This window comes from Gobio gobio (genome assembly GCF_949357685.1).
Source record: "Gobio gobio genome assembly, chromosome: 19".
NCBI classification, from domain to species: Eukaryota; Metazoa; Chordata; class Actinopteri; order Cypriniformes; family Gobionidae; genus Gobio; species Gobio gobio.
In genome coordinates this window covers 41,177,710-41,201,191 of record NC_137112.1, presented here as the reverse complement: position 1 = coordinate 41,201,191, position 23,482 = coordinate 41,177,710, and the positions used below count along the sequence as shown (strand labels likewise).

Sequence of the window (23,482 nt, the reverse complement as noted above, 5' to 3'; positions counted from 1 at the left end):
AACATGACAAGATTCCAGGACAAGCAATCGTTCGCAAGAATGAGGTGGCACAACATCAATCAATCAATCAGAACCATTCTTTCTGTTTGCAAACTACTAGCAAACATTAGCCTACTAGTACTGCAGCTGAAGAGCATTAAACTAAGCACTTAAATTGAATTCTCTTGACCTCCATTTTTTTTCTTGCTTTTTATGGTTGTATATCTGATCAATTATTTTTCCTTCATCCATGTTCAGACATTTACTTCGAAGGTACTTTGGTCCAATTACATTTTAGTGATGGTGGGGCTATTTGGTGACGGCACAGGCATATTTTAATATTATTTATATACAATTATGGTATTTATTTGAATCAATATTTGTATTTTAATTTTTCATTGTAATTTTAATTAATACGTTTTTAATAATTTGATGTGCTTTTTGCCATTTTTTTATTTTATTAAAAAAAAATTTATTTGCTTTATTTTATATATTATATTTCAGTTGTAGTTTAGTAAGAATTCAATATTTCATTTAATTTTTTCATCTTATATTTGTTTATTTCAGCTTTATTTCAATTTGCAAGTATTACTTACACTTATTATTAATTGGTATTACTTATTTATTTAGTATCATTATTTATAATGTTTTTATATTGCAGATTATTATTATTAATGCTGTTATTATTGCCAGGACCTGAGGACGAATTTTTGTTCCTTTCATGTACCGCACGTTTTGGAATGAACACAGATAAAGTGTTCTGCGCACTGTGTGCCTCAGCATGTGCTGACCCCACTTTGTGATTTTACGTGGCCTACCACTTCGTGGCTGAGTTGCCGTTGTTCCCAATTGCTTCCACTTTGTTATAATACCACTAACGGTTGACCGTGGAATATTAAGTAGTGAGGAAATTTCACGAATGAACTGTACAGGTGGCAACCTATCATGGTACCACGCTTGAATTCACTGAGCTCCTGAGAGCGACCCATTCTTTCACAAATGTTTGTAGAAGCATCTGCATGCCTAGGTGCTTGATTTTATACACATGTGGCCATGGAAGTGATTGCAACATCTGAATTTAATAATTTGTAGGAGAGTCCCAATACTTTTAGCTATATAGTTGCAGATTACAAACTACAAAAATGTAATTTGTGAAACTACAAATTACTACTTTTTTGTCTCTGTTGGAAATGGAAATGGAAAATGAGGGGGAAACTAAACATATTAAAACAAATCAAATCAATGTGATTTGTTGAACCATTTAAGATACTGTTTTATCAACATTGAAATTCAAGGCATTTGAACAACTTGTCAAATGCTTTGAAGAACAAAGTAGACCTAAGACCTTAGATATCCCAGATATTTCTTATCAAAGGCAGTCTGTTTTGTGTAGCTACATTATAAAAGTCATTTGCCATTTGACTCATCTTCAGAGTAGAATTGAGTAATTGTACTAAGGAATTACTCTCAGAAGGAAAACATGCATGCATTTAGAAAATTCATCATTTTGAAACTTGCCTTAATGTCATTTTCTTTTCTTTTTTTACAGTTTTTATTGATCCTCGTGTCTGCATGACCTGCCACATGATTATGAAATGATACATGAAAAGATTCTTCTAAGAAAGATGTCTCCTATAGGGCATGATCTTTCATGCCAGATTTTAACTACAGCTTTGCGTTTATCCTTTTGCCAATTGAGATATTCTTATTGTGTTTTTTGCTAATAGAGAGGGACCAGATAAGGCTGGGGTTTAATCGCATAATGAGGTTGACCTATATCAGCCTATATCACTTACTGTTGTTTTCACAGAGGAAAGCATTAAAGCCATAATCCACAGAGAACAGATGGAATTCCACCTGCTCCATGCATTTAGTTAGGACCAATTGATAAAGTAGATTACCATCCCTGGGTATTGTTAATCACCTTAATACGGTTTTAACTTGTGGCTATGCAGTGCATTTGCTGGGAGATTATATCTAAAAAGAAGGGAAAACCTAAACGATGCAGATATTCCCCAAGATGATGCTATTAAAAGCTTGTACAAAAGTATTACATCTGTGAAACAGCCACTTTTTTTAAAAGTGTGTCAAGCTTCAGCGCCCCTAGTCAATTAAGATGACCAGGCTGTTTTTGAGAATGTGCAAATGTGTGTTCGCCTGGCTGAAAATATGCTGGGAATGTCCTAGACGAATCTGTCTGAAACTAAACTAGAAACTGTTTATAAGGCTTCATAGGCATGTTTCCAGCACCCAAAGCCATAATGGAGCTGGTGAACTTCACGTGGACCTGGTTCTTGAAAGTCTTCATCGCTTCAGGCCGCAGAGGCCCAATGAGATGAATTAGTGCAGCCGTTAATGCTTCAAAGGCGCATTTTAACCTGCTTGCTGACATGCCCTCGGGTGCACATCAAGCCTCTGTGGCTCATCCTGCCCAAAGCGAATGTTCCTCTTTTGATCTGGTGTTCTGTGACGCATGGGTTTTATTTTTGGAGGTTTGACGGGACTCTCGGTTTTCTATGATATAAAAATTGTCCCTATTCATTTTGAGGCACCAAACTGAATCACAAAATGCTTACCGTTTACAACTGCAATTTGTTACAGAAATTTCTGGTGGTAACAGTAGCTGGTAACTATTTTTAGTATGAGAAATAAGCAATATCATGACTGATATTATAAATCTATACTGTTTTTGTTGTTGTTGTTTTTAATAGCGCTCTACTAAATCAAGTCACACAGCGATTCAAATTAAATCACATCAAAACAATATAATGTACTGTTAAAAAGATAATTTTGGTAACACTTTAAAATAAGACATCATTTGTTAACATTAGTTAGTGCATTAGTAATAAAGTAGAACTTTTTTTTTTTTTACAGCATTTATTAATCTCTGTTCATGTTAGTTCACATTGCACCAAGGCTGCGTTTTTATTCAAAATAGTTAAAAATATTGCGTGCAGTGCAGCTCCACCGCATCATCATCACACGCATGTGTCGTGGTGCTCATGTGAACAGCATCGGCGGCCGTAGAACTCGAAAGTGCTGCACTATTTACAATGGAAACTGCATAGGAGACTGACACAGGCTAGAACGAAATTGTTGAATAAAGTCGTTATTTTTTGTTTCTTTTTGTGTTCACAAAAAGTATTCTTATCGCTTCATAAAATTAAGGTTGAACCACTGTAGTCACATGGACAATTTTAACAATGTCTTTACTACCTTTCTGGACCTTGAAAGTGTTAATTACATTGCTGTCTATGGAGGGGTCTGAGAGCTCTCGGATTTCATCAAAAATATCTTAATTTGTGTTCTGAAGATGAACGAAGGTCTTACCGGTTTGGAACGACATGAGGGCGAGTAAATAATGACAGAATTTTCATTTTTGGGTGGACTAACCCCTTTAATTTTGAAGCCTAAATGCAGTCGCCAGAAGTAAAAAGCTAAAGGTAGGCAGACTACACCACCATCACTAAGCTTTCAAAAACTCTTTCAGTTTTTATCTCAAAACATTTTCCCAGAACGTTTGAGTTCGGCTAGTTTATAAGAGCACAATTATGAGCATAATGAGGCTGTAAAAGCAGATTGAGTTTACCTTTTCGCCGTGATGACGTTTAATCTCCCCGACAGCCTCTGTAGTCCCACTTAGCCACTTTTTGTCAACCGCCTTTTTCAAGACACGTAACGGCTGATGTAATACTAATGTATTTTATGTCATAGAATAAAACGTGAAAGTGTCTTGAGCTTGTGTTCACCACAAACCTTATTTCAGCCATTTAACCAAAATCCAAAACAATAACATTGACTTTGGGATGATGGAACAGTGCTAACTTGCTTCTGCGTTTTGGCCTACAAAGTGATGTCATACCTGCACCACTCTACCCAAAAAAAGTGCAGATGGGAGTGGCAAGTTCTGTGCATGATCTACTGATGGTGCAAATTAAAGAACACAGACGCAGCCGGATAATTTCTATAATTACTAACGTAATCTATCAAGAGCAATGCAAATTATCGTCTGGTTTAAGACTTGTTTTTTTGCCGCTGTAAATGGTGCAAATACCAGTAAATTGATGAGCAGAAACTTGCATGATTCCTTTAAATACTCTTCTTCCATAAATGATGTGTCTGATAGGGAAACTCCTACAAATGCATATGCAATAAGGTCACAAAAATAACCCTTTTCAGTGCTCATTTTTTACTGCGTGTTTTTCATAAATCCTTGATAGTAGGTTTTTAACACCAAAAGCTGTTAGTAAATCCGGCCCTAAATGTCTTTACTGTCACTTTTGATAAATTTGATCCATCTTTGTGGAATAGAAGTAGCAATTAAAAAAAAATGTACTGACTCCCAAACATCTAAACGGCAGTCTAAGTAGAAAGAATGTCTTTTTCGACCTAAGTATAACCTACTGTTAAGATAACTACTAATATCTGCTTCTAGTTGCCTACTATTGCAGCTTATTAAACTGTGATGGGATGAAGTATTTGAGCTTTATCTGTGTTTTGATCTCGGTGGACTGTAGATGTGTTTCCTGTTTCATACAAATTCAGCAGTTGTCCTCCTTTTATCATTGCTCATGAAGTGTTTTGTAGTCAGCCTGTGTGTTTGGAGGGGAGCGCTGAGATCGTTGATATTGATTCGTCTAGTTTCCGGTGCTTGTTTGGAGAGATATCAGTTTGAAATGCCTGACCGACTAAACAGCTCTGGCTGGCTGCTCTCTGCTCATTGTTCTAATTACAACAAGCATAGTTTGGGCCCCCTATGTTTTGCTTTCCGAATGTGTGTCATTGTGTGTGCTGCCTCTGCTCCACAATGGTGCGTCCAGAGTGTTGTCTTGAGGGCTTTGTTGTGCAGTGGGCTCACACGAAGACCCTGAGGCCATCCGACGTGAGAAAAGCCCTCCGGATGATCATGTCCCATCATATGTTAATTTGTGTTTTCTGCATTAGTCCACACAAAAAATTAATACGAAATCTCTTATTCATTGCATGTCTTGCTGCTCACCACGTGAGATTATTTAGAAGTTTGTTGATTTCAAGCAGATTTGCTTTATGTTCCTCTTTCTTTTGCCCCCTAGAACTGAAGCGCATTGTTCAGTTGGACCTGGACCTCAAATTCAGAAGCAACATCAGAGACCTCTTTCAAGAGTTTAACCATTTCCCTTCTAAGGCCGTCATTGGAATTGCACGTGAAATGCAGCCAGTTTACAGGTATCTGACGCAACTCTATGTACAGTCATTTCATTGGGTTCACTCTTCTCAAATTTATATGCTCCCTATTAATAAATCTGGTGCCTTCATACCAAAAATATTAAATATAATATATTGGTACCACATCATTTAGAGAGGTTTTTTTAAATGCATCAGTATTGCTTGAAATTATACATGCTCATTTACCCTATTTATATATTTAGATTTAATTTGCCATCATCGATTTATAGTTTTAATGATAGTTTTATCATGTTATAGTTGTTAAATGTAAAGCAAATCTCAACAAGAATATTATAACACTATTAAGACAAAATAGAATTTTCAAACCTGTAATTTATTAGTTATCAGCTATACCATGAAAATAATGTTAATATTCCAGTGTTATTTTAGTGTTTATTATAGTATTATTATTTAGTATTTATTATTAATATTTTGAATTAGCATTTATATTTTTAGCTTAATTTTAATTTTAGTAATTTTATGTGCCGTTGCCATTTTTATCAGTTAGCTTTATTTCAATTTTTATTTTTAGTCATTTTAGTACTTCAACTTACATGTTAACCTTAAATTTTAGTTGCCAAGGCAACATTTTTGTTGTATTATTTAAAATTAATTTCAGCTTTATTTCAAATACCAAAAACAATTTTTACAGTTTTAGTTAACAATAACAAGACTGATGCATTCCTAATCAAAAGTGCCATAATACCACCTTGTTTTGTATTTTATATGGTAATACCATGATAATTTGGAAGTGTACCTTGGTAGTACAATGTTAAATATGATAATACATAATCGTGTAGTACCATGGTATATATCAGAATCGCATGGTATCGCCATCTGATACACTACACTCACTGTACCATGGTATCATCATAGTACTGTTTTGGCAATACTAGGCAAGTGCTAATACTGCACATCAAACATGAAAAAGGAAATAAAGGGTGTAGTCTTATTTTGCATCTAGGTTGAGCCAAACGGTGGCATTGGCAGATCTAGCACAGTCCTACTGTACAGTTTGAGCAAAACAGATTTTCTAAAGCCTGAAAGAGACTTTGGACGACCTGTTCTCCTGGTTCACTTGCCGAACAGAATGTCGAAATAGTCAATGCCGTTTGTCTTGTGCCCTGGCAAAGTCAAGCTGGACATGAAACTGGGACACATTTGGAACCGAATAGAGGTGGAAGCCTTTTCACAGTGTTCTCCAAGAGCCATCATGTGACTTGAGCCGTTTCTAATAGCTCCAGTGTTTAGTCACCGAAACATGAGGAGGAAGCTCAGATTGGTGATAGGAATTCACAAAGGAGGCTGTTTTTTTTCTGCTGGCTTTCTACTACTGTGTTTGTGTGGTTCTGTGTATGTGTGAGAGATGGAAAGACTGTAGGTTAAAAAATACCCCACAAACTCTCCTTTGAAGCAAGTGGACTTTCTTAAAAAGACTTTCCTAGTTCATAAATCTCATAAGTCTCCTTAAACAGGCACAGATGTATTAAACGGATTTAATTACTAGGATCTTTAACAGAAAGGTGGCAAGACCTGCATGATTGAATATACAGGCATGTTTTATCAGATTAGTGTTGATTTTGATTAATGAGCAGTTACAGTAGCAGTTCACCGGACGGCATTAGATGGCTCTACCGTGCCCACCACTCCATTGTTGAATGTTGTTTCCCTTTTCATTTGTCCTACATTTCCATTAGACATGCCTCACTTCAGTCAGGGCCACAAGTGAAGTCTTTGTATAAGAAAACAACAGCAAATTGTAGCAAGCACATCTCTGTTAAAAGAATAATTCACCAAAATTGAAAACCTTGTCATATTTTACATACGCCATTGTCATTTCAGCTCATATCATTTTTTTCCTCCTTCCCGGAATGCATATCAACATAATAAATGTAGTGTACTCTCTGTCAATTACAAACTTATGAACAAAGGATGTCACCCATCCATTGTAAGGCCTGAGAAATAATTTTTTGAAAGAAATGAATTCAGCAAGAACACATTACATTGATTAAAAGTGACAGTAAAGACATTTATTATGTTACAAAAGATTTCTGTTTCAGTTAAATTGTTCTTTTGAACTTTCTATTCAAGTATTCCAGAGAGCGGTGTCAATTGAAGACTGATATAGATTCCTTACCTGCTATTATAAATTCACTATTGTTTTCATTCACCCATACAAGAATTTTGAAATCTAACGTTTTATCATTACATTTCTCATCTGTCTAGTCATCATTTTGTAGTGGATCCGGGAAGTATACTTCAGCTGTTGTGGTAGTGATCAGGCATTCAGCTGTGTGAGGAGCTAATATAATTTCTGTATAAAAGAAATGAGCCACACTGATGGAAAAATTGTCCACATGAGTGGTTTTTCTCCACAACAGAGTGCAGGTTTTCCACAACAGTTCTCTGACTGCACACATAACTACTGTACGCAAACAATTGAGAAGAATGAAAAAAGCATAAGCAGCCGTTGAGATATCAGTGGTACGTCAGCAGCAGCCGCACTGGGGTTTGGTGATAACATCTAACACCTGTGCCAGCACAATGACCCCGTAGGCTGCCGTAATTAAATTTTGGTCTTTTCCAAGCCTTCTGCCCGGCTGGCACAGGCCTTGTGCTTTGTTGTAATGCTTCTACGCTCCCAAGACCTCTCGTTTCCACTGATGCAGCATGTTCAGGCGTCTCCTGGCACTGAGTTGCGTGGTTCTTTTGATGTTGTTGCATTACTGCTGCTGCAGCTGAGGCAGAAAGAACACACAGCAGGACTGTTTCTCTCCAGAGCACTGTTTTATCTAGTGTAGAGTTATTTTAGCTAATGTGCTTTTTAGTTAATGAAATGAGGCTTTAGAAACAAATCATAGACCATTTTTTTAGCATGGTGGGTGTAACTATTTTGGCGTTCACTTCTAGAAGACTTACATTACATTTATTGCTCACTGGTTTAGTTGTTTAAAAGGTTGTCTCTTTGATTTTCTCTTGAAATGGGAGTAAGTATATATATATATACTGGAGCCAAACCTGAGAAAGAAGTCCAGAAGATTCCACAGCGTTCCTGGCCACGTCAGTTGTAACTCATGGACGGGGATTATGCTAATTATGAATGAGCGTGCACTTGCATCCCATTTACGAATGTTTTGAATTCATTAATATACACACGTTTAACTACTGAATCCGTGGTATACAAAGCTTTTGTGAATCTGGAGGAGAGTTTTCGTAAAGGTCCATTATATTGCTCAGAATTTGCTCATATATTTACGAAAGTTGGCCCATTGTCAGTTAATCAGAGTCATAGATCACTTGTTGACGTTTTCCCCCCGGATTTAGGCACGTTGTGACCTTCCAGATCTGGAGCAAGTGCCAGCATGTCCAGAACAACATCCTGTGTCACTCTCCCTAGGATGCCCATTGTACACCTTCAAAACTGATCTGTAACAAACAGAATACTGCGCACATACACAGATACACAGTCTCTCCAAGGTTGTTTAATTAGGATATATACACTCACCTAAAGGATTATTAGGAACACCCTACTAATACTGTTTGACCCCCTTTCGCCTTCAGAACTGCCTTAATTCTACGTGGCATTGATTCAACAAGGTGCTGAAAGCATTCTTTAGAAATGTTGGCCCATATTGATAGGATAGCATCTTGCAGTTGATGGAGATTTGTGGGATGCACATCCAGGGCATGAAGCTCCCGTTCCACCACATCCCAAAGATGCTCTATTGGGTTGAGATCTGGTGACTGTGGGGGCCATTTTAGTTCAGTGAACTCATTGTCATGAATCATTTCAAATTGGTTTCTTGAACGAGCTTTGTGACATGGTGCATTATCCTGCTGGAAGTAGCCATCAGAGGATGGGTACATGGTAGTCATAAAGGGATGGACATGGTCAGAAACAATGCTCAGGTAGGCCGTGGCATTTAAACGATGCCCAATTGGCACTAAGGGGCCTAAAGTGTGCCAAGAAAACATCCCCCACACCATTAAACCACCACCACCAGCCTGCACAGTGGTAACAAAGCATGATGGATCCATGTTCTCATTCTGTTGAGGCCAAATTCTGACTCTACCATCTGAATGTCTCAACAGAAATCGAGACTCATCAGACCAGGAAACATTTTTCCAGTCTTCAACTGTCCAATTTTGGTGAGCTCGTGCAAATTGTAGCCACTTTTTCCTATTTGTAGTGGAGATGAGTGGTACCCGGTGGGGTCTTCTGCTGTTGTAGCCCATCCGCCTCAAGGTTGTGCCTGTTGTGGCGTCACAAATGCTTTGCCTCATACCTCGGTTGTAACGAGTGGTTATTTCAGTCAAAGTTGCTCTTCTATCAGCTTGAATCAGTCAGCCCATTCTCCTCTGACCTCTGGATACTGGATGTTTTTCCCTTTTCACACCATTCTTTGTAAACCCTAGAAATGGTTGTGCGTGAAAATCCCAGTAACTGAGCAGATTGTGAAATACTCAGACCGGCCCGTCTGGCACCAACAACCATGCCACGCTCAAAATTGCTTAAATCACCTTTCTTTCCCATTCTGACATTCAGTTTGGAGTTCAGGAGATTGTCTTGACAAGGACCCCACCCCTAAATGCATTAAAGCAACTGCCATGTGATTGGTTGATTAGATAATTGCATTAATGAGAAATTGAACAGGTGTTCCTAATAATCCTTTAGGTGAGTGTGTGTGTATATATATATAATATATATAATTTTTTTTTTTTTTTTTTTTTTTTTTTTTTTTTTACTGACAAACAAGACAAAAGACATGCCTCGCCAGAGTCCTAAGAAACATCTTTTTATATTAAAAAGAAACTTAATGTTACTATTTGGGGAGATTTGAACATATTTGTGTTGCTTGTATGGAATGTATGAAGCAGCTGAGTGGGATATGAAGAGGTGCCAGAGCTCAGGATTGCTTGAACACTCATATCTCGGTTCTGAGCCTCTCCCTTCCACCGGCCTCTGTTCCAACCGGACCAGGGCACAAAATGGAGCATGGCACCGTGCCAGGGGTCAGGAATCCTCGCTGAGCACACCGTTTGGAATGAATGCAAACACTGAGCTGGGAATTATGTAATCGGATTGAGAGCTTCAATATGTCAACAATTACACACACCCTTTACCTCCCTGTGGAACTCAAACAAAAATGATGACTTGTTTATGAGTACTCCTGTTTATTTATTGTTTGGATTGAAGAGTAGTTTTCATGGTCAAGGTCTGGATGGAGATTAGTTCCGAGCAGAGAAATCTTTTGTAAACAATCTGTAAAGATCTTTGCGGTTTTTGAGACTGCCTCGATACTGCTGTCTTTGTATCAACCACATTTGGTTTTTGGCCACTGAAAATGTGTAAAAATTAACAATTTGTTCTTAGAGCCATGGGGCCCTATTTTAAGGATCTAAGTGCATGGTCTAAAGCGTACGGCGCAAGTGCACTTAGGGCTTGTCCGAATCCACTTTTCCTAGTTTAACGATGGGGAAAAATGGTCTGCGCACCAGGCGCATGGTCCACAAGGGTTGCCCCTATTCTCTTAATGAGTCATGGGTGTGTTTAGGCCTAACGTGCAATAAACACGTGCCAGTCTCATCTCCCATTCCCTTTAAAAGCGCTTGCACCATGGCGGATTCACTATTTACATGGCGGAATATAGACCCTCAACCTGACGAGTCAGTTTAAATCATGTGTATATTGCCACGAATGGTTAAATAAGTAGCCAATTTCATTCGTCATTACTGCAAATAGGTAATTCTGATGCATGCAATGACTATCCATTATGACTGGTAGGCATTTTTATCTTCATGTACACAATAATAATGTTTTACTTTGTGATCCTGTTATTTTTAATATTTAAAAATGTTTTGTGTGCTGCTGCCCTGTGTGTGTAATAAGCAGTGTATGCGCGTTGTGTACCCGTCTATATTACTAACGCGCCCTTTAAAGGTCCCATGGCATGGCATTTTTCTATTATTTTATAATGTTTCCTGAGGTGTACTTATATTGTTAGTATGACTTTTACATCATAAAATGTCATAATTTAGAAATAAAAGGCATTTTTTCTATACTGCTGTTTGCCCTGTAGCTGAATGCCCTGCTTCAAGAGGCGTGTCTGCTGTGAGACTTCAGTAAAAACGCCCACTGTTGTGATTGGCTGACATCTTTGCATTTTAAATGAGCGGAGGGGGCGTGGTTTAACGAGGTCTACGAGGCACGAGCAGGCACGAGCTGCTGCCAGAGAGACAGATGGACCGGAGTTCACTTCACATCAGTTCTCAGCATGTCTGAACTGTTGTAGTTACAGCATATACTTCAGGTTATTAGTCTATTTCTAGTCGGAGGGACTGTCACTCATGTCAGAAAGTTAGTAACTTTAGTAAATTATGGATCAGCGCTGACTGGAGACGCGAACCGTTTAGAACGATTCAGTCCGATTTGGTGAACTGATTCGGTTCACTAAAAAGAACTGGTTCAAAAGAAAGATCGTTCGCGAACCGGACATCACTAACGTACCAGAGACGGAGCTCAGCGATTGCTAACAAAGTTATTTATAGTAACTACTGAGTTATGAGAGCGCTGTCAGTCAGCGCGAGTTTATTGTGTTTGTATCTGACAGTTCTGAATAAACACGAGTCCCAGTCACACCGAGTCCGTCTTCATCATTATTACCAACTTTGTAACACATGCAAAGTACCATTACAGCTGTCGAGATGAAAGAGTTAAAAGTAAGTGTTGATAATAGCATTATTTTTAAAATAAAATAAAAGCGTCAGTGACGCGCGTTGAGTACACAGCGCAAACAAAGACACAACAGCAGTAATCGAATGTAATCCAGTTTATTGTGGGGCTAGGCTGGCTAGCCCGAATATGCTCACGCTTACCCCCCTTCTGCTTAATCTCACGCCGCGTTTGGTGCCTCCGCTGTGGGCCAGATGCAGTACTAGGGGTCGGGGATGTTGAAGGCCAACGGCCAGTGCAGCCCGAGCTTCGGCGTGTGTGAGGCCGATGTTGAGCAGAAACTCATGACTGTATGCACATTTTAGAACCGATAGACGTGACGAGGACGTACAAAAACACTGACTCACAAGACAGAAAACACGAAAACACCGTTCTGTCGGGAGAGAGAGAGAGAAGCCGCATTGTGTGCACGAATAATAAATAATTTGCTACACATCAGAAATCACAGATCAGAAGGAACTGAAAAAAGACTTCTGTTTTCATTTGTACATCCAAACACTGAGAAACTGCCAGCGTTCACTCATTCACAAGCAATGATCTCTCTAGCGTTTGCTTGGGTGTGCCAGATTCTCTGGGTGGAGGAAAGGGAGGAAACCGTTCCTGCTTGGACGTCAAACCAGGAGACTTAAGGATTGGCTCGTCTGGCCTGTCATTTTCTCAAAGGCAGAGAGAGACAGCCAGAACTCGGGTTTACACCGATCAACATTTCTATCCACTTGGGGACAATATTCAGGCTAGGGGAACTCATATTAATGTTGAAAAACCTCATAAAATGAAAATTTCATGCCATGGGACCTTTTAAATAACACAAAAAATACTGCACTATTGACTTTAGACCAGGTTTTCAGTTGTCTCAAAATACATCTCGTTTTCAGACCAGCATGTCCATGGGCGCACAAATGGGCGCAAATGCATTTGCTATTTAAACAACATGGCGCTGGACGTGAAAATGATAACTGCTTCAGGATGAAACTAGCCAAAAACACTTGCATCGTGCCTGACACCGATCAAGTGTGCCGGGTGTATGATAGGGCCCATATTAAGATCCCAATATCTCTGGAATTTAATATAGGGCCTTAAAAATATGGATACCAAAAGAAATGTTTGTTAAAAAACTAAATATAAAAGGATATTAAGAGATCTTTAATACTTTTTTGAGTTACAGGCATGCAAACTTTAGGAAAAAACACAAGTGCGTTTTCCCATTTTGGAACTGTCAAAGTTGGCATATAATACAACAAAGATTGCTAACGTCAACAGATTTTACTAATAGACCTACCAATCTCTGTAAATATAAAATAATTATGCTGACATCATCATTGAAGTAATTTTACCCCCCCCCCCTCCCCCCTGTTATTTGGCTCCAAATCTCAGATTGTACTCTAAAAAATAGTGGATTACCCTGTAACTATGCATCCATGACATTTAATATTTTGTCTTTCATCACTATTTATGTTTGTCTTTCTTCATATTAACAAAATAAAATAATTTGAGCCAGGGAAGTTTCTGAAACTTGGTTGATTCGACCCAAAATTACACTATTTTTTAACACAGCAACCAAGCGAAATTTGTAAAAGTGGGTACATGTCCTGTCAGAAATGGTTTGTGATGTCCAGTGTGTTCTGTCTTGTCTGGCTGTGTTCTTTGTGGACCGTTTTAGCCTCACAGAAGCTTTTGTGCCTGTGTTCCTGTTCTGAAGTTAACACTGATGTTGGTGTTCTTTTGCTGTGTGCCCTTGGTGTTTAGTTTGAGCATCTATCATTTAAAGAGTTTTCATGTGTCATTTTCTCTGCTATGAGTTGTGAAGGACCTGCCTGCTGTCCGCATGTTAATTACAGCGGCAGCGAGTCTTGTCTTCAGACAACCATTTAAGGTGCTGTCAGTCTGTGTTACTTTACACATGTTCAGTGAAACACACATAAACATCTCAGCTACATAGCCTATATTTACATCTCCCCCACCACCCTGACTAAAGATTATTTTTCCAGCAAAGAATGGAAGCATCAGACTGAAGAATTTTGCAATGTTTGCTCAAACACAAAACAAATCTGCTCCAGCTGGACATTGTTTGTCATTAATCTCGGCATGTGCAGATTTGGCAGTCCGGTCAGACTGTCCGTGCGCTCACAAGATAACTGGAATTCCTGCTTGTCTGATAAAGGTTTCCCTGCAATGTTTAAAATATTTTATTGCATTAATGCTGTTGGACATTGTTAGTTGACAAAGTAAGAGTGTAAACATTTGCATAATTAATTAGGTGAGGAAACTTTGCGTAGTGCTTGCATAGACCCTTACATTTTATATGTAGGCTAAATTTGCATGCTAATATGTGACCCTGCACCACAAAACCAGTCTTAAGTTGCATGGGTATATTTGTGGCAATAGCCAACAATACATTGTAAGGGTCAAAATTATAAATTTTTCTTTTATGCCAAAAATCATTAGGATATTAAAGGGTTAGTTCACCCAAAAATGTAAATGATATCATTAAATACTCACCCTCATGTCGTTCGACACCCATAAGACCTCCGTTCATCTTCGGAACACAAATGAAGATATTTTAGCTGAAAGCTGATGACTGAGAAAGGCCTCAGATAGGCCTCCATTGGCATTCAGTACATTCACACTCCCAAGACCCATAAAAGGCACTTAAAACGTCGTTACAAAACTCCATCTCACCACAGTGGCTCTACAATAATTTTACGATGCGACGACAATAGTTTTTGTGCGCAAAAAAAAATCTAAATAACACCTTTATCCAACTTGTTCTTGTCTTCCGTGTATGCCTCCGACGATTTGTTTACAAGCAGAGGAAGACGCGCCTATCTAAGCTGTTGAATTCTACATTGATCGTGCTTTAGGTCTCGGCGTAGTGTCAAAATGGGGCTAAAGTGTGCATTTCATGGATTCCCGAACGCCGGCGCTACGTCATATTCTTGCGCATGCGTCATGGGGCTTCGTGAGTTCACGGCAGAGGCCAAAACGGAAGACAAGAAGAAGTTGAATAAAGTCGTTATTTAGATTTTTTTTTGCGCACAAAAACTATTGTCGTCGCTTCGTAAAATTATTGTAGAGCAACTGTGGTGAGATGGACTTTGTAACAACGTTTTAAGTGCCTTTTATGGGTCTTGGGAGTGTAAATGTACTGAATGCCAATGGAGGCCTATCTGAAGCCTTTCTCAGCCATCAGCTTTCAACAAAAATATCTTCATTTGTGTTCCGAAGATGTCTTACGGGTGTCGAACGACATGAGGGTGAGTAATTAATGACATAATTTTCATTTTTGGGTGAACTAACCCTTTAAAGGGTCACTTCACTGACATCATTAAGCTTTGTATCAGTAGAAACCCGATAGTATATTCGAATGACCGTGCTTCCCTCCCTCATGTCCCCCTGAGACAAGAGATTTCAGTATTTTTTTTGTCTGGAAAAAAAAATCAGATGACGCAAAAATCGTCATTTAGCATCATTGGAGGCTTTTTTGCCCAGAAGCTAGAGACTACAGCCAGTAGTAGGAGCTAGTTCTGCATGGTTTTTAACCCAACCATAGGGGTGGGATCTCACTCACAGAATGTAAAATGAGCACGGCCGCTCGGGCATTCATAATCAAAATCGGAGCGGTGCGGAGCAAAGCGAGTGTTCTCAATGAATTCCTATGAAAGTTAAGCTTCCTTAGGCATGAACTGAAAACGCGCCAGACTGGACACGCACTGTGAATATGAATGACAATGCGGCCATGAATGAATGCCTGTGCGGCCGTGCTCAATTTAGTTTTGGTTTCGAATTAGCGCCAATTTGTGGGCGGGTTGCTTGAAATGTGGGTTCGTTAGCCTGTTATTCTTAATGAAAAACACAACAACAAAACAGTACAATGACAAACTCACTTAAATAGGCATTTAAGCTTATGTGGCTTGGGAGTGGCCTCGTAGGGCAGCGAAGCAAGTGCATTCTGGGAGTTGTTGTCTTTCATCCATATATGAACCAAAAATACATTTTCTGGCTTTTCCCAGTCTAGAAGGCACCAACTTCTAAAATAATTTCACATTTCTACTACATAAAGGGATACTTCACCGCTGGAAAGATGAATGTGTATTTAAACTGGGTCATTTAAGTAAAGATCATGTTCCATGAAGATATTTCCTACTGTAAATATATCAAAAATGTATTATTATTTTTATTAGTAATATGCATTGCTAATGACATTATTTTGACAACTTTTAAGGTGATTTTCTCAATATTTATATGGTTTTTGCACCCTCAGATTCCAGATATTGGGCCAAATATTGTCATATCCTAACAAACTATACATCAATTAAAAGATTATTTATTCAGCTGTATACATCTCAATTTAAAAAAATTGACCCTTATGACTGGTTTTGTGGTCCGGAAAAACTGGGCTGTGTTTTCATTGTTTGTTTGTGGTCTTTATCAAATTCCAGTCAGTGTGTCAAACCTACTTCCCCATGAAATGTATGGGAAGATCAGAAGCTTTATTTTTCCTTTATTATCAGTGTTGTGATGATGTAAGGACATTTCATTGGAGCCGTACCAATTGTTAAATGTTATATCAAATTTTTTCTTTTTTTCAGGAGTTGTGATGCCAGGCGTTATGCCAGGCCTTTTTCTTTCAGGACAGGAAGTGATTGCAGAAACAGCCAGGCCTTGTGTTAGTGCTGACAGGACTCCAGTCTATACAAACAGATTTCTATCAGTGCTCCTGTGTAACCAGAGGGCTTTGTCTAGCCTCAGGGTCTGCAAATTAAGACCCGTGTCCAGTTCGTAAACACTCCGGCTCCGGATCTACGTCACTTACCACATCTTTGTCCATCCTGCTCTCACTTACTGTATTTGGCACCACGTCATTAATGCTTTAAGGTTTTTTTTTCCTCTAGTGCTCTCTCTCTCTCTGTTCTTTCTCTTCTCTGAGATTTAACATTGTTTGGAAGGAAGGCACTCCTGCCTTCGTAACATTATGTCAGGACTTTTGTGTTTGGATTTTAATTGTGTTTGGATTTGGACTGAGACGTTGCAGAAGCTGGTACTGTGCCATCTGTGAACGCAAGTAACACATTTAATTCAACATGAGATTTGGAAGTAGAAAGTCTGAAATGGTATTTTCTTATGAAATGTACTTTTAATAATTGTTGTTCGAAAACAAAAATCCAAATGATAATAAAATTTTTAACAATTATATATGATTGTTTTAAAGGTGCAGTGTGTAATATTTATGAGGATCTATTGACAGAAATGCAATATAATATACATAACCCTTACAGTGAAGTGGCCATTTTGCGGTGCCATGTTTCTACAGTAACTGCTCTACAGAGCGCTAGCTACTCTCCGCTGTCTCAGACGACGACATCTTTGTCCTGTGTCGGCCACCGTAGCGGTTGAAATTCGCAACCTCACCGCTAGATGTTGCTAAAATGTACCTTTAATTTTTCCAAGTTATACAGTAAATTCCATTTAAATGACTGGAAATGTAATCTGACCACAGTTCAGAAATCTCCCATTGTTTGTTTCATGCCTTGATTTAATTTGAATTTGCCAGAACATTATTCCAGAAATCATGCAGGTTTTCACAAGGTTTCATTTCCCTTGTTTTTCCTCCATCAGGCTCGAATCTATCCTGTCTGTGTCTCGCTCGCTCTCTTCCCCTCCAATCATTCTTTTCCTCCGTCCCAGTTAGTTCCTGACTTCTAGAGCTGAGCGTTGATGGATGGGGCTTCCCGTGGCCTCGTTCATCGGCTGCCATCGGCAATGAAAGGCTCATCTTTGATGACGCATTAAAATGCAGCTAGCTTCTCAGAGTGCCGTGTTTAATATTTCACAAACTTGTTGCATAAGATCCCTCTTCCTGATTCTGTTCACATACTCTGCAGGGAATTCCAGTCTTATCTTTACTTACCACACTGATTTTTTAGTAATAGCATCTTTTGTGTTTGATATTTTGTTGTTGTTGTTTTGTAGGTTCTCTGAGATCTTGAGACGTGCATTGTTATGAAAAGGATGAGACTGCATTAATCGTATTGTGTATGTCTTTTAAGGAATAGTTCTTTATTGTATTTGAGTGCAGAATCACTGTCATGCTCATGGTGACACTGAGAGAATTCCTGCCACTTTTGCTGTATCATAAATCACAGTAGATCAGATAACAATATTCAGCTTTGAACTTTAGCCAAAGGCTTTGTCAAGATTAAAAGTAGCACGCTGCGTTTTCGTGGTCAGCAGGCGGTAAACGTTTGAACTTTGCTCCCTGTTCCCAGAGGGCATCATCATCATCCCTTTGGTACTGTTGTTTGAATGTGTCTGATGTCCATAGAACCATCTCACTAGTTTTTTTATAAACCCTAGTTAACTTGCTTATAATGCTACATCCTAATAGTCACAGGAATTTTTAAGCGGCCTATTTGGGGCATTCAACACGGGAAGTGTCTGAGTTTGACATTAATATAGTATGTGTGTGTGTTTGTACACCGATCAGGCATTGTGTTGATCCCCCTTTTGCTGCCAAAACAGCCCTGACCCGTCGAGGCATTGACTCCACTAGACCCCTGAAGGTGTGCTGTGGTATCTGGCACCAAGATGTTTATGTCCTGTAAGTTGCGAGGGCCTCCATGGATCAGACTTGTTTGTTCAGCACATCCCCCAGATGCTCGATTGGATTGAGATCTGGGGAAGTTGGAGGCCAAGTCTACGCCTCAAACTCGTTGTTGCGCTCCTTAAACCATTCCTGAACTATTTTTGCTTTGTAGCAGGGCGCATTATCTGCTGAAAGAGCCACAGCCACCAAGGAAAAACGTTTCCATGAAAGGGTGTACATGGTCTGCAACAATGCTTAGGTAGGTGGTACGAGTCAAAGTAACATCCACATGGATGACAGGACCTAAGGTTTCCCAGCAGAACATTGCCCAAAGCATCACACTGCCTCCGCCGGCTTGCCTTCTTCCCATAGTGCATCCTGGTGCCATGTGTTCCCCAGGTAAGCGACGCACACACACCCAGCCATCCACGTGATGTAAAAGAAAACGTGATTCATCAGACCAGGCCACCTTCTTCCATTGCTCCGTGGTCCAGTTCTGATGCTCTCAATGCACACTGTTGCCACTTTCGGCGGTGGACAGGGGTCAGCATGGGCTCCCTGACTGGTCTGCGGCTATGCAGCTCCATACGCAACAAACTGTGATGGACTGTGTATTCTGACACCTTTCTATCAGAACCAGCATTAAATTCTTGAGCAATTTGAGCTACAGTAGCTCGTCTGTTTGATCGGACCACACAGGCCAGCTTTTGTGCCCCACGTGCATCAATGAGCCTTGACCGCCCATGACCCTGTCGCCGGTTCACCACTGTTCCTTCCTTGGACCACTTTTGATAGATACTGACCACGGCAGACCGGGAACAACCCACAAGAGCTGCAGTTTAGGAGATGCTCTGACCCAGTCTTCTAGCCATCACACTCGCTCAAATCCTTACGCTTGCCCATTTTTCCTGTTTCCAACACATCAACTTTGAGGACAAAATGTTCACTTGCTGCCTAATATATCCCACCCACTAACAGGTGCCGTGATGATGAGATAATCAGTGTTGCTTCACCGGTCAATATATAAATGCACATTATGCAATTCATATCTGATTGTTTATTGAGTCTCAATGCCTGCATTGCACGATTCTTACTTTTCTCGAATTACAAAAAAAAGTGCACAATATACTGTTAATATGAAGGAATTTTCCGTATTGATTTTTCACTGGTATTTTACTTGTATTTTGAATTGAGCATTGCATTGTATTTTATGGTTAAAGGAAATAAACAAAAACATAACGGATAATGTTCTGGCAGAAAATGACTAGTATCTTTTTTGTTTTTCCTACAGATTTTCTTCTTACAGTGTTCATTAGGCATTATGAGAGGACTGTGTATGGGGATGACAGCACTGCTTTTGTTTCTGTTGTTTTTGGCACACAGATTTCTGTTCGTGTAAAACACAAAGAGCTAGGCACAGATTGTTCTTTCATTTTTTGAGAGCCGCTGTTTGACACATTTCAAATGCGGGCTTGGCTGCCTCTGCTTTAGGCAAATAGCAGATCATTTCCCAATGGCAGGTGTGGTGCATGCTAAAGCTCCAAACTGGTGGCACACAGGCATCCTCAAATGATTGAGGAAGAATGGCAGAAAAATGAGTTAGCACTATAAAGTGACAGGGTTACTGTCAGCAGTCTGTCTCTCAATGCCTATAAAGAAACTGAGTGAAATTGTCAAACCAGCAACCTTGCCTTTTATTAGGCTTGAGTGTTAACGTTACAAAATTAGAATTTTTAATGAAATATTTATCAAAAAAAGTTTTGGTGAATAAAGCTTCCTCCTCTCTGTCACACCGGGTGCCTTAATGGTGTGGTAATTTTCATTTTCGCTCCCATTTTTAAGTCTTCTCTTGTTTTCACACAGGTTCTAATGTCCTAAAAAGCAAATCCATTAGCATTTAATTTGTTTTTAATAAAGGAGAAGGCTCTGAAATACTCCAGGCAACTAATTGCAGTTTACTGTTGCATCAGGTGAGTGGCTCTTGTACACACAAGCCTCATGGTGTTTTTCACTGCAGTAGCTTTCACGAAATATGCATTTTTAAAATCTTTCACCAATACTGTTTATTTTTTGGGTTCTGACATGAGAAATGGATTTTGTATAAGTGCATAATGCTGTCATTTCCAAGAATTAAACCGTTTAAAGGAAATGTTTATTTCCTTATATAAAAGCCCATTGGGCCTATTAGCCTTTAAAAGGCAGTGGAAAATATTACCTTGTTAGTGGTGTTTATAAGGCCTTCAGTGTTACTATTGCTCGTACTTACAGGATTTGGACTCCAGCTCTAAATATTCAACTTTTATTCGTATCCACCCAGAACACCCTAGCAAATGCCTAGCATTTTCATTTTTCAATTTTGATTTGGTAAAAAAAAAAAAAAAAAAGTATTGTGAAATGAATGTGAAAATAGCATTGTAAAATGTTTTGGCCAAATCATCTGTTTTCATGATCATGATGCATTCTTCTAGATTTTGTGCTGCAGACCACGTACATCCTCTCAGACAGACAAATAGGTCTTGCCACTCATAAAGAAGACAATAAAACTAGACATGAAATGTGGAAGTGCAATCTGACATTCCTTTGGAGTTTATGGAAGAGGCCGTTAAACAGCAGGGAAAAGTTGTTTGTGTTAAAATGTCGCTGCTGAGCTGAAGAGATGACACAGGAAGTTGCCATTCTGCTTTCTCAACCCACAAAATTGATGCGCATTTGCGTGGTGACACCCGCTGTTTTCGACTCTGACTTTGCAAATTCCATTTAAAGACTGAATAATGCAGCTATACAGGATGTTTCTGAAGCTTCATTCATTAGGAACGGCCCAGGCACGCACAGATCCTGACCCATGCTTCAGCCATGCCCTTAGATTTAGCAACAGCGTTTTTCATATCTCCTCATGAATATTTAATTAGAAAACTCACAGAGAGTGGTCTAAATATTCTGTCATACCACCTCACCACATGTGCTGGAATTAAAGGGATCGAGATGCACAGAAGTGTCACTGTTTCAGTAATATGTTTTTAGTGCTTGGACTGAAGGTGCATTCATCTTTATCTAAGGAATAGGTCACTCAAAATGTCTCAATTTTCTCATGTCATTGCAGACCAGTATGCCGTTTTTCTGTGGAACAGTAAACATGTTGAAGAATCACTTTGTTGTCTTTTCCAATGATGAAACACTGACCAGGGTCTGTCAAGTGCATTCTGGGAGTTGTTGTCTTTCATCCATATATGAGCCAAAAATACATTTTCTGGCTTTTCTCTCAGTCTAAAATAATTTCACATGTCTACTACATAAATTACCCAACTTAAAGGGTTAGTTCACCCAAAAATGAAAATTCTGTCATTAATTACTTACCCTCATGTCGTTCGACACCCGTAAGACCTCCGTTCATCTTCGGAACAGAAATGAAGATATTTTAGTTGAAATCTGATGGCTCTGAAAGGCCTCCATTGGCACAATGGCACGGTTCACTCTCAAGACCCTTAAAAGGTACTAAAGACGTTGTTACATAAATCGGCGAGAATAGTGAAAACCCTAAATAACGACTTACGTAGTGATGACGATTTCAAAACAAGGCATCATGAAGCTTCGAAGCGTTCGAATCAGCGAGTCGAATCAGCGGTTTGAATTGCCAAATTTCAGCAGTTTGGCGGTTTGACACGCGATCCGAATCATCATTCGGCTCAGTGATTCATAACGCTTCGAAGCTTCATGATGCCTTGTTTTGAAATCGTCATCACTATGTAAGTCGTTATTTAGGGTTTTTTTTGCGCACAAAAACTATTCTCGCCGATTTATGAAGTTATTTTAGAACCACTGTAGTGAGATGGACTTTGTAACGACGTCTTTAGTACCTTTTAAGGGTCTTGAGAGTGAACCGTGCCATTGTGCCAATGGAGACCTTTCAGAGCCATCAGATTTCAACTAAAATATCTTCATTTCTGTTCCGAAGATGAACGGAGGTCTTACGGGTCAAACGACATGAGGGTAAGTAATTAATGACAGAATTTTCATTTTTGGGTGAACTAACCCTTTAAATAAACATTCATCTTTCCAGCGGTGAAGTACCCCTTTAAATTACATTTGTAATTACTTTTATGGTGCTTTTGTCCTTTTTTGTAGTGATGGGAGAAACAACCATTTTCGAAACTTTGAATCAATTAAACCAATTGCTTTGCAAAAGGATTAGCTTGTTTCGAAGCACTAGAATTGGTACACACTAGTAAATTTCAAAACATTTATTAAACATTTTAAAGAAGCCTTGTTTACGGACTTTGGCAGTTTCATTCGTGCTCCAAATAACTGGTTCAAAATAATGCAAAGGTTTTAAGCTTCACAAAGTTTCGAAATCGCACATCACTACTTTTTGGAGCTTTTGCATTATACAAAATATCATATTGTGTATTCAACACAAGAAAGAAATTCATACAGATTTGGAACAACGTGAGAGTAATTAAACAATGACCAAAATGTTCATTTGTTGGTTAAATTACTTGCCTTTAAAGCGTACTATTTTGTATCTTTACAACCAAAATCTTTTAAACGTGATTTTATGTTGCAGCATTTTAAAAATAAAACATGCAGCACAGACCTCTAAACAAAAGAATTTACTTTTATACCTGCACTTTATATTAAGACTTGTTAGAGGAAGGGGAATCTCACAGAACTCTTTCAGCAGCCCCATCAAAGCTTCAGAGGGTCCCTGACTTAGTGTTGTCATGTTCTTGTTTACCTGTGCTCCTGCTGACTCTAGCAAGCATTCTCTACAAAATGCTCCCCTGGATTGGACTTCCACTAAATTGGAGTCTCTGGGAGAAAGATAAAAGCTTTAAGTTTGTGTCATCCTGTCTGGTTCTGTTTTCCTGCTGCCAAATGAACAGTCCAGGAGCAGCAGCTTCAGAAATCTCTTTGTTGTTTCCTACCCAGCTTGGGCTTTTTTAAAAGCAAGAGAGAATCTATGAACTTCAGGAGAACCTCTGAGG

At 39.1% G+C, this 23,482-nt stretch overlaps 2 protein-coding genes across 3 annotated transcripts in view; both read left to right on the top strand.

Annotated features, from left to right (window-relative positions):
• mapkapk3 (MAPK activated protein kinase 3) overlaps positions 1 to 23,482 on the top strand; it is a 206,374-nt gene that overhangs the window by 128,352 nt on the left and 54,540 nt on the right. The gene's annotated exons all lie outside the window — the stretch shown is intronic.
• Positions 1 to 23,482, top strand: part of xxylt1 (xyloside xylosyltransferase 1) — a 47,107-nt gene that overhangs the window by 19,332 nt on the left and 4,293 nt on the right. For both annotated transcript variants that reach the window (XM_079844874.1, XM_079844875.1), the window contains exon 4: positions 5,052 to 5,184. In XM_079844874.1, the coding sequence (XP_079701000.1) occupies positions 5,052 to 5,184 (133 nt within the window). The remainder of the gene's footprint in view (positions 1 to 5,051; positions 5,185 to 23,482) is intronic.